The sequence below is a fragment of the Thermobia domestica genome, chromosome 3, assembly GCF_964235325.1.
Source record: "Thermobia domestica chromosome 3, izTheDome1.hap1.1, whole genome shotgun sequence".
Lineage (NCBI taxonomy): Eukaryota > Metazoa > Arthropoda > Insecta > Zygentoma > Lepismatidae > Thermobia > Thermobia domestica.
Window position 1 is genome coordinate 90,518,899 of NC_137456.1, and position 15,097 is coordinate 90,533,995.

Here is a 15,097-nt window from a genome sequence, read left to right on the forward strand (position 1 = left end):
TTTAGCAGCAAGACTTCAACCATGTGCATTGATGAAGGAATGAGTAGTACTCCGAAACCGTCTACGAAAAAGCGCTTCACTAAATGCTTCAGGTAGACGATCTTTGTCTAACTATTAATTATGCATCCCATAGTTTGTTTGTGTAATCGGGAGGTTCTTAATACGAATTCTGTAGAAGGTATCGTAACTGAGGCTTTTCTAGGTACGTGCCAATGTGGACGGATACTTTTCACTATACAGACCTTGTCTTATTTTTTTCTTCTGATTTATATGGGTAGTATTTCCAGTGTAAGATGGCTTTCTGGTGATATCTGGAATATTGTAAATAGATAAATAACATGCGTTTTTTTTTCATTTATTTTCTAGATGAAAGAGAGAGGGTTGAAAGTGCATAGCTCTACGTACACTAGTCTGTTTAATGCTTGTGCTAACAGCCCATCGTCAGAAGATGGTTTGAAACGAGCACGCCATCTTCTTGCTATAATGGCGAAGAAAGCTTACGTTCCTAACACTGCTAATTATCATGCAATGATTAAAGGTAAGTACACATTCAATTTCATATCAGTTTTCGTTAGAATACTACCAGTAAGAGTATGTGTAGGCTGATGTGGAGAAATGTTGAATTCATAATGGCAATGCTGATTACATATGAAAATAAATTTTAATAAATTTACTGACAGTTTATAGCCAGATTTAACCCTTTTGTTCCCAAAAGTTCGATTTCATCTACAGATAGAAAATCAAGTGAAATTCGCAAAATTGAGTGGTGTACTTGTATTGCTGGGAGGTTGTGAGTTGAGTTCATATTGCCAATTATACTGACGCATAGCTCGTTTTTATTGGTCAAATGACTGGATGTTAACGATTAGGTTTTCTCGTAGAACTAAAACTATTGCTACGCCCTGTCCATTATTTTTGATTTTTAGTGAATTACTTAGAGACAGTGAAGGAAATAATAATAATAATAATAATAATAATAATAATAATAATAATAATAATAATAATAATAATAATAATAAAAGAATGAAAAATTTAGAATGTAAGCCAGAGAGTACTTAGAAAATGGTATTAAGGTAACAATTATATCCATACCTTTTCTTGTAGACAAAATGCACAATGTATGACGTCATATTTGTCGATCACTACACGAAATGACCTTGAAGTATAATAAGACTTTCAAGCTATGTTATACGTAAGTATTGAAAATCTTATAAAAACAGCACTGTCCGTCTGTCTGTCAGAAGATATCAGAGATATCGAGAAGTGATTTTTTGGAATCGATCCAGCGTCCCAAAAATAGGTCCCACCTCATTCGTTAATCCTCTACTCAAACCGGAAGTGTTAAAAATTAACTACTTCCGCTTTCAACGTTTATCACCATTGAACAAAAACAGTAACAGATAGCAAGAAACGATTCTTTTGAATCGGATAAGAGATTGCAAGAAACGAATTTTTTATGTAGATTTAATGTTCCATAGGAGTTTCATCTGGAGCTTTTACTTTCAATTCAGGCCGGAAGTGTTCGACATATACGATATTCTGTTTCAACAGTGATCTCCACAACAGAAAAGCTGTAGTATATAGCGAGATGCAGTTTCTTGATATTGGTTCAGTGCTGCAAGAATAAGTTTCACCTCTAACTTTAGCCCTCTATCGCAACTGTAAGTTGTAGATCTACTACTTGCTGTTTCGCATATTTTGGAAGTGTACCGTTGTTTCACAATGCGAAACGAGACTCAGTTATGAAATCATTTAACAGCAATTTACAGGTACTAGCTGGCGTACTTTCATTTTTTTTTTTTTTTTTTCGTTTTCTTCATTGTACTAAAAGTTCAGGAAAGTGAATTTGAAAGTAACGAAGGCTCTTTAAATTTAACTTGAATTAAAGAATTAGATAGATGAGGTTTTACACCACTATGTGTAATTAAGTTTTACATTAAATATTTTTCTGTTAATTTGAGATTTTGTTTGTTTACTTAGCCTTTGGTAGATGCGGTGAATTAGACACTGCCTTCCAAATGATGAACAAAATGCAGTCAGAAGGCCATACTTTGACAGACGTTACCTTCAATTTCCTATTACAGTCGTGTATAGCAAATAAAGATGCTGGCTTACGGCATGCAATACAGGTAAGTAATAAACACCGAGCTATGAACGCTTATTGCTGGTCAAACCACATTTTAATAATTTGATGTGTTGCCAATACATCTGAGCCCAAGTAATTCACCAGTGCTAAGTGAACACTGAAATTTCTTCACCATATAACCGGCCATCAAACTCTAGATCCGCGCGCTAAAGACCGGATCAGTAAACATTTAGTTACTACCTGGGATTACTACCAATAAGCTATAATACCCAAAAACTTAGCTGCAGCTCGGGCTGTCATTCCATTATATATATGTATACATACAGGGTGCTAATGAACTATACCGACAAACTTTAAGAGGTGATTCCTCACATCAAAATAAGAAAAAAAGTTCATATGGACCTATGGCGAAAAGTGTATAGTTTCAGAGCTAGGGCTGTCCAAAATCGCGAAAAAGTTAAATTTCAATAGACCCTATTTCGAATTCCAGAAACTATGGATGGTGGTTCTTATTAGCGTAAAGGAAGCTACGCATGTACAATCCAAAAGTGCATATTTTATCAGTTGTCAATAGGTGTAGAGGGTATTCCCTACAGAGTGTAGTTCTCAGATATGTTTTCAATAGAGTTTTCAGATATATCCTGACTTCAAGAAGGGTCCAAAGGTGGCAGGAGGTAAACCTTGACAACAATTCACATCCAATGCTCCGGAGGGAAGGCGGAAGTGTTAGTAACAAGCAACCCAATGTTTCTTTGTGTTCGGAATAACGTGTGATGCTATGTATTTCGTCATGGTATATTTCACGTTTTCTTCACTTATAAGCGTGAAAGAAAATATTGCACCATGCGTTTTCCCGAGTACGACTGACCGTGCTGCTGACGATCCTTAACATTTCCGACATCACGCCAAAGGATTCCGTGTTCATTGCGATCAAGGCTTATCGTTTGCCTGCTTTGGACCAATCAAAAAGCCAGAGTATATTTCAAAATTCGGTTGATGGCATGTCTGAGAATTTCACCCTGCAGGATATAATCTGTACACCCATTGAACATTAATGAAATATGCATATTTTGATTTCGTATGAGTGACTTTCTTTACGCTGAGAAGGACCACCATCCACAATCACTCGAATTCGAAATAGGGCCTCTTGAAATTTGGCTTTTACGCGATTATGGACAGCCCTTGCTCTGAATCTATGCACTTTTCGCCATAGGTCCATATGAACTTTTTCTCTTATTTTGATGTGAGGAATCACGTCTTAAATTTAGTCGGTATAGTTCATCAACACCCTGTATATATATGTATTTATTTATTTTTCGCTGCCCCCCCCCCCCCCTCCTGTGTGTAAGAATTCATGGCATTGAGATAAAGGCTAGAAATCACCAGAAAACCATTGTCGTTGTCTAGTCCTGTAGCTGAAGAAATACCCTTCTGAGCACACACACTTCACCATTAAATCTTGTTCGAGCTTGGAGATGTCATGGGTCTTTTACAGTTCAAGAATTTAGAAATTATTTTCTCCCATCTACTTATTTCAAAAATTCATTGAAATTTAGTGATTGATTTCAGTCTACAGTACATTTGCTCAAATTTTAGCATGATTACCTGGGCTTAAAATCAATCTGTATAGTTACTAAAGGGTACATTATTCAGAATCAAAATCTCTTGGTTAAAATTTGAGAAAATGCAATGTAGGCTAGACTCAGACACCAAAGGTATTGAATTTTTGAGATTATATAAAAGGTAGAAAATAACTCCTAAATTCTTGAACTGTAAAATACGTATGACGTCTCCACGCTCTCACATAATTATTCAAAGATATAATCGAAAGTTTAGTTTTCAATTGTAAAAAGTGTGCGTTCTCAGAATACTGAGGATATTTCTTCAGATACAGGACTAGGACAACAACGATGGTTTGCTGGTGATTCATCTTAACACCATGAGTTCATGGCAACAGAGGGACTGAAATATATAGTAGAAATGACAGTCTGAGGTTCAAGGTGAGTTTTTGATTCTGTGTAATGTACACTATGGCAAGCATCAGCAACTATATAAAGCGTGTAATAACTCACATTCTTATTGTTTCTTCTTCAAACTGTACTCAGAATCGGCATTAGTGTACATTTTTTTTTTTACAAGATTTAAACACTTTTCACTATACGTGGTCCTTTTTCGTTCATCTACCCGGTTTTTCTTTCTTTTTTTCTAGTAGTATCATTCTTTTTTCTCTCATGAATTTTCACTTAATAGAATGGTTATACTACGCGACAAAACATAACCGATTTTTTCCTCGAGATCAAGATCTAAGGGTTCACTTGTCCCTACCATAAATTCTTCTTTGTAACTAGAACCCGGCATTGCCGCTCGAACTCACATAGAACTTTTTTCAGGGCCGCGGCGGCTCAGTGGTAGAGCGTTCACCTCTGGTGCTTGGGGTCACGGGTTCGATCCCAGCCCCGCCAAGTGAACTTTGTGATGGACAAACACCGTGTGCGTGGGTTTTCTTGGGGTTCTCCCGTTTCCTCCCACTTTCTTCATTCCACCATTTCATTCATTTCTCATAATCACCGTCTCCTTTAGCCTAATCGTCATAACCGTGGGACGTAAAACTCAAAGATTTCATTTCATTTTTTCATTTCAGAACTTTTTTCAGCTGCTAGTATGGCTAACCCCACTACGGTTATCTTAGTAGCATCGTATTGCGTTTGCTCCGTCTGGCACCCGTAGCTTTTACACTAATATAGGCTAGTATTAGCGTGATTGGAGAAGGTATATTTCGGTTGCTAGGTTTTGCAATCAGCCCACGTCATGTGACACTATATGAAAGCTAATTTTATTCTACTTTGTTCAGCTTAAAATACAAATTATTTTGATGTAAATTATGTCAGAAAGCATGTAAATATTATCGAATAGAGCAAACCTTCACTACTCCCGATCCAGGCCTTTGCATTATGTTTCCTCCATAAGTGACGTAAAGGCAATGCTCTAAATAGAAGCGGGGGAGTATGCATGATATACTTCTTTAGATCTTCCACTTCGAGCACTGCATAAACGAATAGCAACACAGCTTAAAAGCCGCGATCTTTCTATCTCGAATATTTTCAGTGCGTAGCTGATGGTTGTATTGCTCCATTGGTTAGGCACATTCCATCATGGACAGCTCTAGGGAGTCAGTTTAGCACTTTCTTATATTTCCTTGCAAATTTCCTCACTATTTCAATATGTATTTATTATTTTATTTCCAACGCCCTAGCTACACTGGAATATCACTCCCCGTGAGATCAGCGAAGTCAAGCAGTGCCGGGTATGGTCAGAGGAAAGATAGGTGTGACCATTCGTAGTCACCAGACGGTGTTGGCGTTGCAGCGTTCGCCCAGCGTCGTGAGGACAATTCAGGGAAATAGAAGCAAACCCTGCTAAATCCATTTTGCAATTTGTCAGGGAACGAAGACAAAGTGACGCCCTTATGTTTCAGAATTGAACTTTTTTTTTTTAAGTGGTAGATTTGACTCATCTGCATTAAGTAGTGACCATTAAACAAACAAACAAACAAACAGAAAAGAAAAAAATCAACAATTCTGAAACATAAGGACGTCACTTTTTCTTCGTTTCCTGACAAATTGAAAAATGGATTTAGTAGGCTTTGCTTCTATACCCCTGAATTGGGAAGCCACTTGAAAGAAAAAAGTAGCGAACTACAGTCTATGAAGTCAGCGTTAACGGCGAGGATAGCCGATCTGCTGACAATACATCATCCCACAGGAATCATCAGTGCCATAAGTCCAGGCCTCCTAAGAACTGTTGCGCCAGGAATTTAGTTATTATTGCTAATAATAATATTAGCAGTAGGCTTAATAAAGATTCTCTTAATAGGGTGAAGGCTTAATAGGGTGTTTGTTTGCTCTGCTTATAAGTACATTATTTCTCATTTTATGATATAGTTAGGCAGGTCAACAATTGATCAGTTTCATTCTAAATGATGCATCACGTGTATAAAAACTAGACAAACTGCGAAGTAGGATAGTACACACAGGAAATTAGTAATGAGAGCTTTATTACTCAGATGTTAACCCGCATACATTAATAAATATGAGAAACTTTATACTTAATAGAATGCGTTTATACCATTTTTTTTTTTTAAATTTAAATTGTCATAGTATTATTCACGGGCATGTCGAATAATAATAATAATAATTTGACCCAGAATACGTCACTGGTATAGTTATTAGTTAAACTAATTAAACTAATGTCAACGTAATTGTGAAAGTTTTGTTTTCATGGATATATGTAATGATTAGATGTAACTTCAGTATAATCAAGTGTTCCAGTTAGATACTAAACATACTTTTAACATGATGTTTTAAAGAATGGAGTTGGGAATTTTCCCGCTTCTTCAAAGACTACACAGAAGCACAGATGTCAATTTGGGTATGTCGTCTCGTGAGAATATCAGAGAATCTCTGAGGTGTGTCCCTACTTTGGCTCTCTTTAGGTGACGATGTTTGTCTCTGTTTAGTTAGTTTTGGATGCATAAAGTGAGTGTAGTGTGATCTGTCAACATGTCTGAATTTTTCCGTCCGTGGTTGCAGGAGAATTCCTTGCTAGAACAAGAAAATAATCTTCCAGGTCCCAGCCATCAGAATGAACAAACACCGACGACCAAGAAAAAGGAATATTCGATCGGGAGCGGTTCGAAAATGAGAAAACAGTGTGTGTGTATTGTGAGAAATGTATGCAAGTATGTGCGTGATATAGTAAAGAGTGGAGGTATTTTGCCAAGTAAAAACATAAATAAAATTACAGCAAATGCAACTGGTGTTAATATAACCACAGTAAGGAAAATTTCCGCTATTCAGGATGTTTGACCATATAAGACACCAACTAAACAAAAAATCAATAAAATTAAGTCGTCCTTCGATAAGATAGACGATTTTACGAGAGACTTAGTCCGATGAACGGTGTACGAATTCTATATGAATGGGGAATCACCAACAATACGTCGTTTAGGAAAAGCGATGAAAGCCAAGACTCCGGGACGGACTATGAATTCCCATATTCTGATGGGACTTTGCGAAGACTACTGCTAAGTATGGGTTTCTCACATAAAAGAGTTCTCCGTAAAACGGCTAGATCCGAGTTTGTGGAAATAGTTGCGTGGAGATATTGTTACGTAGAATAAATAAATAGACTGCGTGGAGAAGGATATAGTGATGTATATTTGGACAAGTCGTGGTTCGATACGAACACGTGCAAAATGAAAAACTGGAGTGATGACACAGACAATTGCACAGTTGCAACTCCTGCGTCAAAAAAAGAAAGAATTGTAATTGTGCACTGTGGTGGGCGAAATGGGTTTGTTCAAGTATGTCTCTTCTAGTGACACATCGAAACATGTTAAATGTCCCAGCCGATTACCATGGCACGATGACCTCACAGGTTTTCGAGGAATGGTTTGTTAATTCTGTGTAACAGCAATTGGAAGAGCCATCAGTTATAGTGATGGACAATGCCAGATACCACTCGCGATAAATTCTCAACCCAATTCCTAATATGTCTTGGCCAAAAGAAAAAAAATAATTCAGTACATGATAAATCATGGAATTAATGTGCCTCAGCCAATTCCAATAAAACATCTTTTAATGAAACTTATTCGGGAGACACCACCTAGAGAACAGAAAAAAAAAAAAATCGTAATTGATGAACTTGCTCTTTCACACGGGCACATTATTTTAAGATTACCTCCATATCATTGTGTGCTCAACCCTATAGAGCAAGTTTGGTCAGAAATAAAAAGGCGTGTTGCATCTTGCAATTTAAAAGGTCGTCCAGCGTCAGAACTTATCTCAGTTTTGAAAAATGCAGCGGACTCTTTTACTCCTGAAAAATGGAGAAACTACATAAGACCTGTCGAGAACATTGAACAAAGTTATCGTGTCTTGAAAAATGTTTTTGATGGAGACAAGGATCATGTTGTCATCGAGATAGATCAATCGTCCTCAGAAAGTGAGGATAACGAATATGAGGACATGTTTTAAACTCTTGAAGTGGTAAGCTCCAATTGCTTATTTTTTATTTTTAAGTGAGAATTTTAAAAATAATATTCAATCAGGTCTGATAAAGTGCTTTATGTGAGATTGATTCTAAGCTGCATGAAGGGCATAAACAAGAAATAATAATAATAATAATAATAATAATGGTATTTATAAAAGACTAACATATTAGTGCATCACACTAACTCCTAATAGTAAATCACATTCATGGTAATTGCAATAATTTAGATTTGAGTATTTATAATTATGTAACCGCAACTCCGTTGGTCGCCTAACTAAAGAAAAGCAAACAATTAGAGCTCTTAATTATGATTTTAAAATACTGCTATAATTACTGTCTGCCCGATACCAGTTGCATTTGGTTCACTTGACCGTTAGACCTAATAATACCCGTTTGCCCCGTTTAACCCGATACACTCGTAACCAGTTCGTACGTGGTAAATAGAACAATTTGTGTTACGATAATAAAGTGAAACAACACACCATTTACAATAATGACAGATTAAGCTTGTTTTCATAAAAACGGGGTTATCAGACCAATCCTATTCATAGGCTCAAAGGGGTCAATCCAATTCATACGGGTCAATCGGGCAAACCCGATTCATACGGGTAAAATACAATATCGGTCCAACGGGCGGTCCAGGATCGATTCTATTTTCCGAGCATTACCGATAATACACAGTAGCCCGAAACGGCTCGGACGTAAAAACTGTCTTCTTCTTCTTCTTCTTCTTCTTCTTCTTCTTCTTCTTCTTCTTCTTATTATTATTATTATTATTATTATTATTATTATTATTATTATTATTATTATTATTATTATTATTATTATTATTATTACATTAATAGGAGAGAAAGTTACTTCGTTGAATGACCTGTACTTATTTTATTCCTATTTTTATTAGTTATTCTTGTTTTATTTATCTGCTTATTGGTTTGCAACACTCAGTACGGAGAAATCCCAGCCTTTATTGTTTACCCTGGCGACAGGGAGAGCGGCTAAGCTTTTGTATTACCGGCAACATCCAACTGGTTGACAAATCGCACGTGGCTGGTAATAACAATTTGACAGTTTTACTGCTGATAAGAAAACTTGGTTTAGCTTTGAAAACAACTATAGCACATATGCCTTCGGTGTATGCGATCTGAGTTCGAATCACTGTGGAAATCGAGTTTTTATTAGCTTTTAGGGCAGACCTGTAGTTAGAACACTAAGACGGGGTGTGGGGAGAGATAATTTTTGGGGGATCTGACTTGAGTTCATCATTAACAAACAACTGGAAGTTCTAGGGAGGGGGGTGCTAAAGTTGTTCGCAGTGTTCTCAGCCCCCTAGGTATTCCTAGCTACGGGCCTACTCTAGGAAATATGGAACGTATATATTAAAAATCACTTTTTCCTCTTGCGTGAAAACCCTATAAGTAAAACTTTTGAACTGTCACTAATAGGTAAATTTTCCCAGAGAGATAAAATTTATTTGTCTCTTTGAAATAAAAATGTAAAGTATACGCATCATAATCGTAATATCATATTTTATGATGCAAGAGGAACAATTTTTAAACATACTATGAGTAGCTAGGATTTTATTATTGTTATGTTAGTATATTATTACGTATGTTAGCAATAAAGAATGAGTCTTGGAAATATGGAGGGTGCCTATAAACAAATATTTTAAATATTTTGTATGTAGTTACGTAAAGAAACTCTTAGTTAACATTTTCACATTCACTTCCATGTTGCCTGAAGACAGATGAAGTACATAAACATCTACAATGTTTCAAAAACTACTCGAATTTTCTTTTTCCGGTAGTAAAGATTAGTACTTTTTTTTTGCATATTCGTAAGGAATTTCAGTAATAATATATATAGGGAGTAAGAACTTGTAAACAAAAGAACTTGTAAGAACTTGTTGCATGCTTTGCTTCCGGAAAACGAAAACTTGAAATTTTGAAATTTTTTATTTATTTTTTATTTTATTTATTTTTTAAGTATAGTAGATGTATAGATGTATAGATGTATAGATATATAGATATATAGATGTATAGATATAGTAGATGTATAGATGTACTCATCTGTCTTCATAAAATAAATGCGGAGAATTTTGTGTGTGCTTTTTCTGCATGTTTTGTGTATGTGTGTACTTATATATGTGAGCGTCCTTCCTGAGGCAGGTTCTAACCCATTTGTGTAGCAGAGCTAGACAGGGTACTTACCCAATACTGGAATAGGACTGGAATAGATGTATAGATATATAGATATATAGATGTATAGATATAGTAGATGTATAGATGTACTCATCTGTCTTCATAAAATAAATGCGGAGAATTTTGTGTGTGCTTTTTCTGCATGTTTTGTGTATGTGTGTACTTATATATGTGAGCGTCCTTCCTGAGGCAGGTTCTAACCCATTTGTGTAGCAGAGCTAGACAGGGTACTTACCCAATACTGGAATAGGACTCTTTTCTTAGAGTGTATGAAAAACCTGAAATTAGGGAATTAGAGTAAAGGATAGATTGAAGTATAGAGTTAGGAATACCACGTATATGAGACTTATGTAATAGTGGCTATGTTACTCAGATATGCAGCTGCACACATTATTTAATATTCCTTGAATATGAGACTCATTACCATTTATTTTATAGTCAAGAGGCCATATTTTTAGCGTAGATTTGCACTTTTTAATTATACTCCTGTTAGAGGTTAGTCTAAATTATTCCAAATATTTAGCAATGCATTATGCATCAGTTCGTTAGTTAGGTAGTCAACAGTTAGTCATTGAATTGTCGTCGGGCTATGAATACCAGAGAAAAAATTGATTGCATGACTGGCTGCAACTCGTACCACTTTTCATATTACTTGACAATAATATTAAAACTAGTCATATGAAGGGTAAGGGGGAAAAAACAAGGAATATCCATGTGTATTCTTTAGCCTATCTATTGGTGACTCTTGATACAATTTCATTTAGAATAACAAATGGACAACAACCTTTAACTTTAAGCGATCGTTTGTGTAATTCAACCCTATTCATTTTGTACGCAGTTTTCAATATTAAAAAGCTGTTCTTTCGAAAATGTAGTTTTGTGACATTCCTTGTTTTTTCCCCTTACCCTTCATATAAGTATAATCCAGTTGATCGATTTGTTTTGTTTTAACGTCTCTCTCAGAGTGAGGCTATATGAGACGTGGATCTACAACCTAGCGTGGAATCAAAATCACATGAATTTCAACTGGGAATCGAACTCAGGTCTCATATGATCTCCGTGCTAATAATATCCATTTAGCCACGAGGGAGATCTTGAGTCCCAGGAGTCCAGCGATCAGATTTTTTGTATTATTCGAATAAAATTTCATATTTGTTGATATGCTATAACGCTACTTTAAAGTTTTTGTGGAAAATTTAAAATATTTGTTATCATGAATGTAAAGGAATTGAATATAATAGTGTCATTGGCTTGAATCGTCTTGCTCAGATGAATTAAATATATCTAAAAATCTAAAAAGTGACAGGCTTGATCTACCTTGCTTATTGCGTGTTTTTTAAAGAGTATTCGGAACGGTTTCTATCAGTTACATGTATTCTATGGCCTTTCTGAACATGTAAAATCACTTACATGAGGATTGAATTACTTTGTGAACTGCATTATTGAGAAAGATACGTCCATACTACTACTTTTAAAATAATAATAAAATGCGTTAATTATTTCCTTTAGATATATAGAGTTGAGTTGATTTTGAGTTTAACGTCCCTTTCAGCAGCGAGGCTATATGAGACGGAACCTACTGATTAACGTGGAATCCGAACCACATGAGTTTAGTTAGATATATAGAATTGGACCTATGTTTTATGGATCGGACTCATTTAATTTATCACTAATTTTAAGTTTTAAAACTGACCATTTTTACTGTTAATTTCTTCAAAGTGCAATTTCTAATTGTTTAAAAATGTATTAACTAATAATTAAATGCATGTGCGATCTTTAATATGTTACTATTATATGTATAGTATGAAATGCCAAGATTATCGTTGAAGAAATCAATAATTCACGTTTCATTGTAGGTATGGCGTAAGATGTTAAAATGCAAAGTAAAGCCAACTGCATATACGTACAATCTCATGTTACGATGTGTAAGAGACTGTGGAATTGGAGATATGGAACTTGCTAACAATATTCTGACCAGTATTGAGTCTGAGCAAACTGGAAAGGATAAATTAAAGATTACTTCTCGCAGTGTAGAACAGCTGGAAACTACTAATGAGAATAGTACTGCAATTTCTGCTGTTGCCAGTGAAGGGGAGAAATCTGCGGATATCATTGAATCTTCAGTTGCATTAACCACAAGGGAGAATTGGCCAAATTTACTTGCTCCGAGACCATATTTGGGAAATATTATTTCTCTTGCTGAAGTTACTGCACCAGAACATAGGTATGCTATGGTTATATAATAGCTAAGATATGTTGAATTTTTGATGGAGCACTCTTTTTTTAGTGTAAAGGTCTCTGTCTCGTTCTGAGCTCATATTTGTTTTCCGTCCTCGTCAGCGTTATATGTATAATACCAGAACGTTAAACTTCTTTTACATTAGAAGATAATATTAGTGTTTTCTGGCAGTTGCTTTTAATATGAATGTGATGTGACTCCCACAGTAAATCAGGGGTGCAGTTTTTCTGGTATTGTGTTTTCTGTGTGGTATGTGGGATGTTGAATACTGTGTTTGTATTTATTTATTTATTTATTTATTTATTTGTTTGTTTATTTCAAGACACAACAGGGTGAAGAACTTAATTGCAGTGTGCGTAACATATACAATGCTTAACTGCTTAAATAATACTTAAGTGTTTATTATATTTAAAGAATTCTCTGTAATATTGCATACATCCACTCTGAACTTTCTTAATGACATTCAGTTCGGTTCTATCTTCCACTAACCTATTGTAAGCTGCACCCAATCTCCATAGTAGTGAATTTTTATAGCATTTGTATGAGGTATGTCACAGTTAATCAATCAATCAATAAAAATAGCTATATTTTCAAGTCAGAATCTGAAATGTTTGTTGCAACCTGAAGTCTAAATTCATCAGATAGGTTAATTCAATCAATATTATGAAACAGAATACTCAGCCAGTCAGTTTCGATCTTCAAAAGTAGTTTGCGTTTTTGACAGGAGTAAAAGTGAGGGGGAACGCGGGGAGCGCCGTCCTCCTACCTCCAAAAGATATGTAAGGCGTTCCCCCAGTTCCTTAAAAATTACAATGGGCAAAGATAGGCAAGGGGACGGTGTGACGTCATGCCGCTATCTACCGTCCCCCTACCATTTCAGATTCACTTTTACCTCTGGTTTTGGAATACATTTTTAGTCATTATTACGTAGATTATTGTGTTTCTGTGTGTAAAGAACAAGTTGGCTTTTTAGCTTAACTCCATTCTATAGTTCTTATAAGTTATGTAACACCTTCTTATAAGTTATTCCTACGTCTTTTGGGAAACAAAATCTTCTAAACGTCCGTAATATACGGGTAAAAGTAGAATATGAGTTCTAAAAGATTTTTAATGAAATTATTCATGCTGCTGTTTGTAGAAAATAGTACGGAGAAAGACACGTGTAGTGGAATGAAATTTATACCACAGGTTAATTACATGACTATACAGAAACGATTACAATTTCTGACATGCACATCATATCTAAACTTCATAGATCAGTATAGTGTGAACTGCAATCAGACTTCATGACATCGAATTAAATAGGCACTGATGTTTCCCTGAAGAATCGCCTGCCACGGTGGTTGTATGTAAGTCACAAGACATTGACATGGTCTGTTAGAGAATCGTGATCAACAAGATGCCGATCAACCGTATATCACACATGTTCGATAGGCGTCATATCAAGTGGATGTGCAGACCAGAGAAACGCCGGTACATGTCATTCTTCGAAGAAGGGCTTCATTCCCCGTTGAAATGTGGCGTCTAATGTTGTCCGAAGAAATGATATGAAAAGGCCTCTACAACTTCCATGATGTCACAGTTTCACAACGCGGTGGCTCAGTGGTAGAGCGTTCACCTCTGGTGGTGCATGGGGTCCCGGGTTCAAACCCTGCTCCCGCCAAGTGAACTTTGTGATGGACAAACACCGTGTGCGTGGGTTTTCTCGGGGTTCTCCCGTTTCCTCCCACTTTCTTCATTCCACCATTTCATTCATTTCTCATAATCACCGTCTCCTTTAGCCTAACCGGCATAAACGTGGGACGTAAAACTCAAAAATTTCATTTCATTTTTTCCCCTTCGGGAACGCAATATACAAGTTATGTTTAATTCAAGATGAAGCCGAAGTTACTTAGTCTATTTTAAACAAATATTTCCAGTTTATTTCAGTAACGTTCGATTCTTTTATTTTATTTATTCATTTATTTATTTATGTATTTTTTTCTTTTGCCAACGTTAATTTTGAAATTTGCTGAAGTAAGCAGAAAATGATTAGGTTTTCACACACAAGCCGCTTCTGAAAGGAAGAAAGAAATTGAGAACAAATGAAATACTGCGTCGAAACATATGAAGTTTACGTTTACAAGTATTTAATTTCTAATAAATTTTAATTAATAAACAAAAATATTATTGAATTAAACTTCCAATTCGTCTCTGGAGAGCATATATCTTATTGGACCGTAAGATTAGTAAATTGATTACAAATAACATTGAAAGTCTGTTAAAATAAATAATGTAAAGTTATATAAAAAAAAAAAAAAAAAAAAAAAAAAAAAAAAAAAAAACTGTAATTCTATTGATTATTATTATTGAATATTAATTTGAATGTGTTAGTCTAAATGATTGCGGTGTTTTTTTCAATATCATGCATTAAAGTCGTACAGGACTAGGAAGTCTTCTTCCTAAAACTACATCGTGAAATCCCATATAAGATAAAGTAATGGACATTTTGCTACTAGTCTCTCAATGATCCATCCAAATTCC

At 35.4% G+C, this 15,097-nt stretch overlaps 1 protein-coding gene across 2 annotated transcripts in view; it reads left to right on the forward strand.

The window, feature by feature from the left end:
• Positions 1-15,097, forward strand: part of LOC145680608 (pentatricopeptide repeat-containing protein 1, mitochondrial) — a 60,126-nt gene that overhangs the window by 25,983 nt on the left and 19,046 nt on the right. For both annotated transcript variants that reach the window (XM_081751288.1, XM_081751289.1), the window contains 3 exons: positions 367-538; positions 1,981-2,129; positions 12,192-12,559. In XM_081751288.1, coding sequence (XP_081607414.1) covers positions 367-538; positions 1,981-2,129; positions 12,192-12,559 — 689 coding nt within the window. The remainder of the gene's footprint in view (positions 1-366; positions 539-1,980; positions 2,130-12,191; positions 12,560-15,097) is intronic.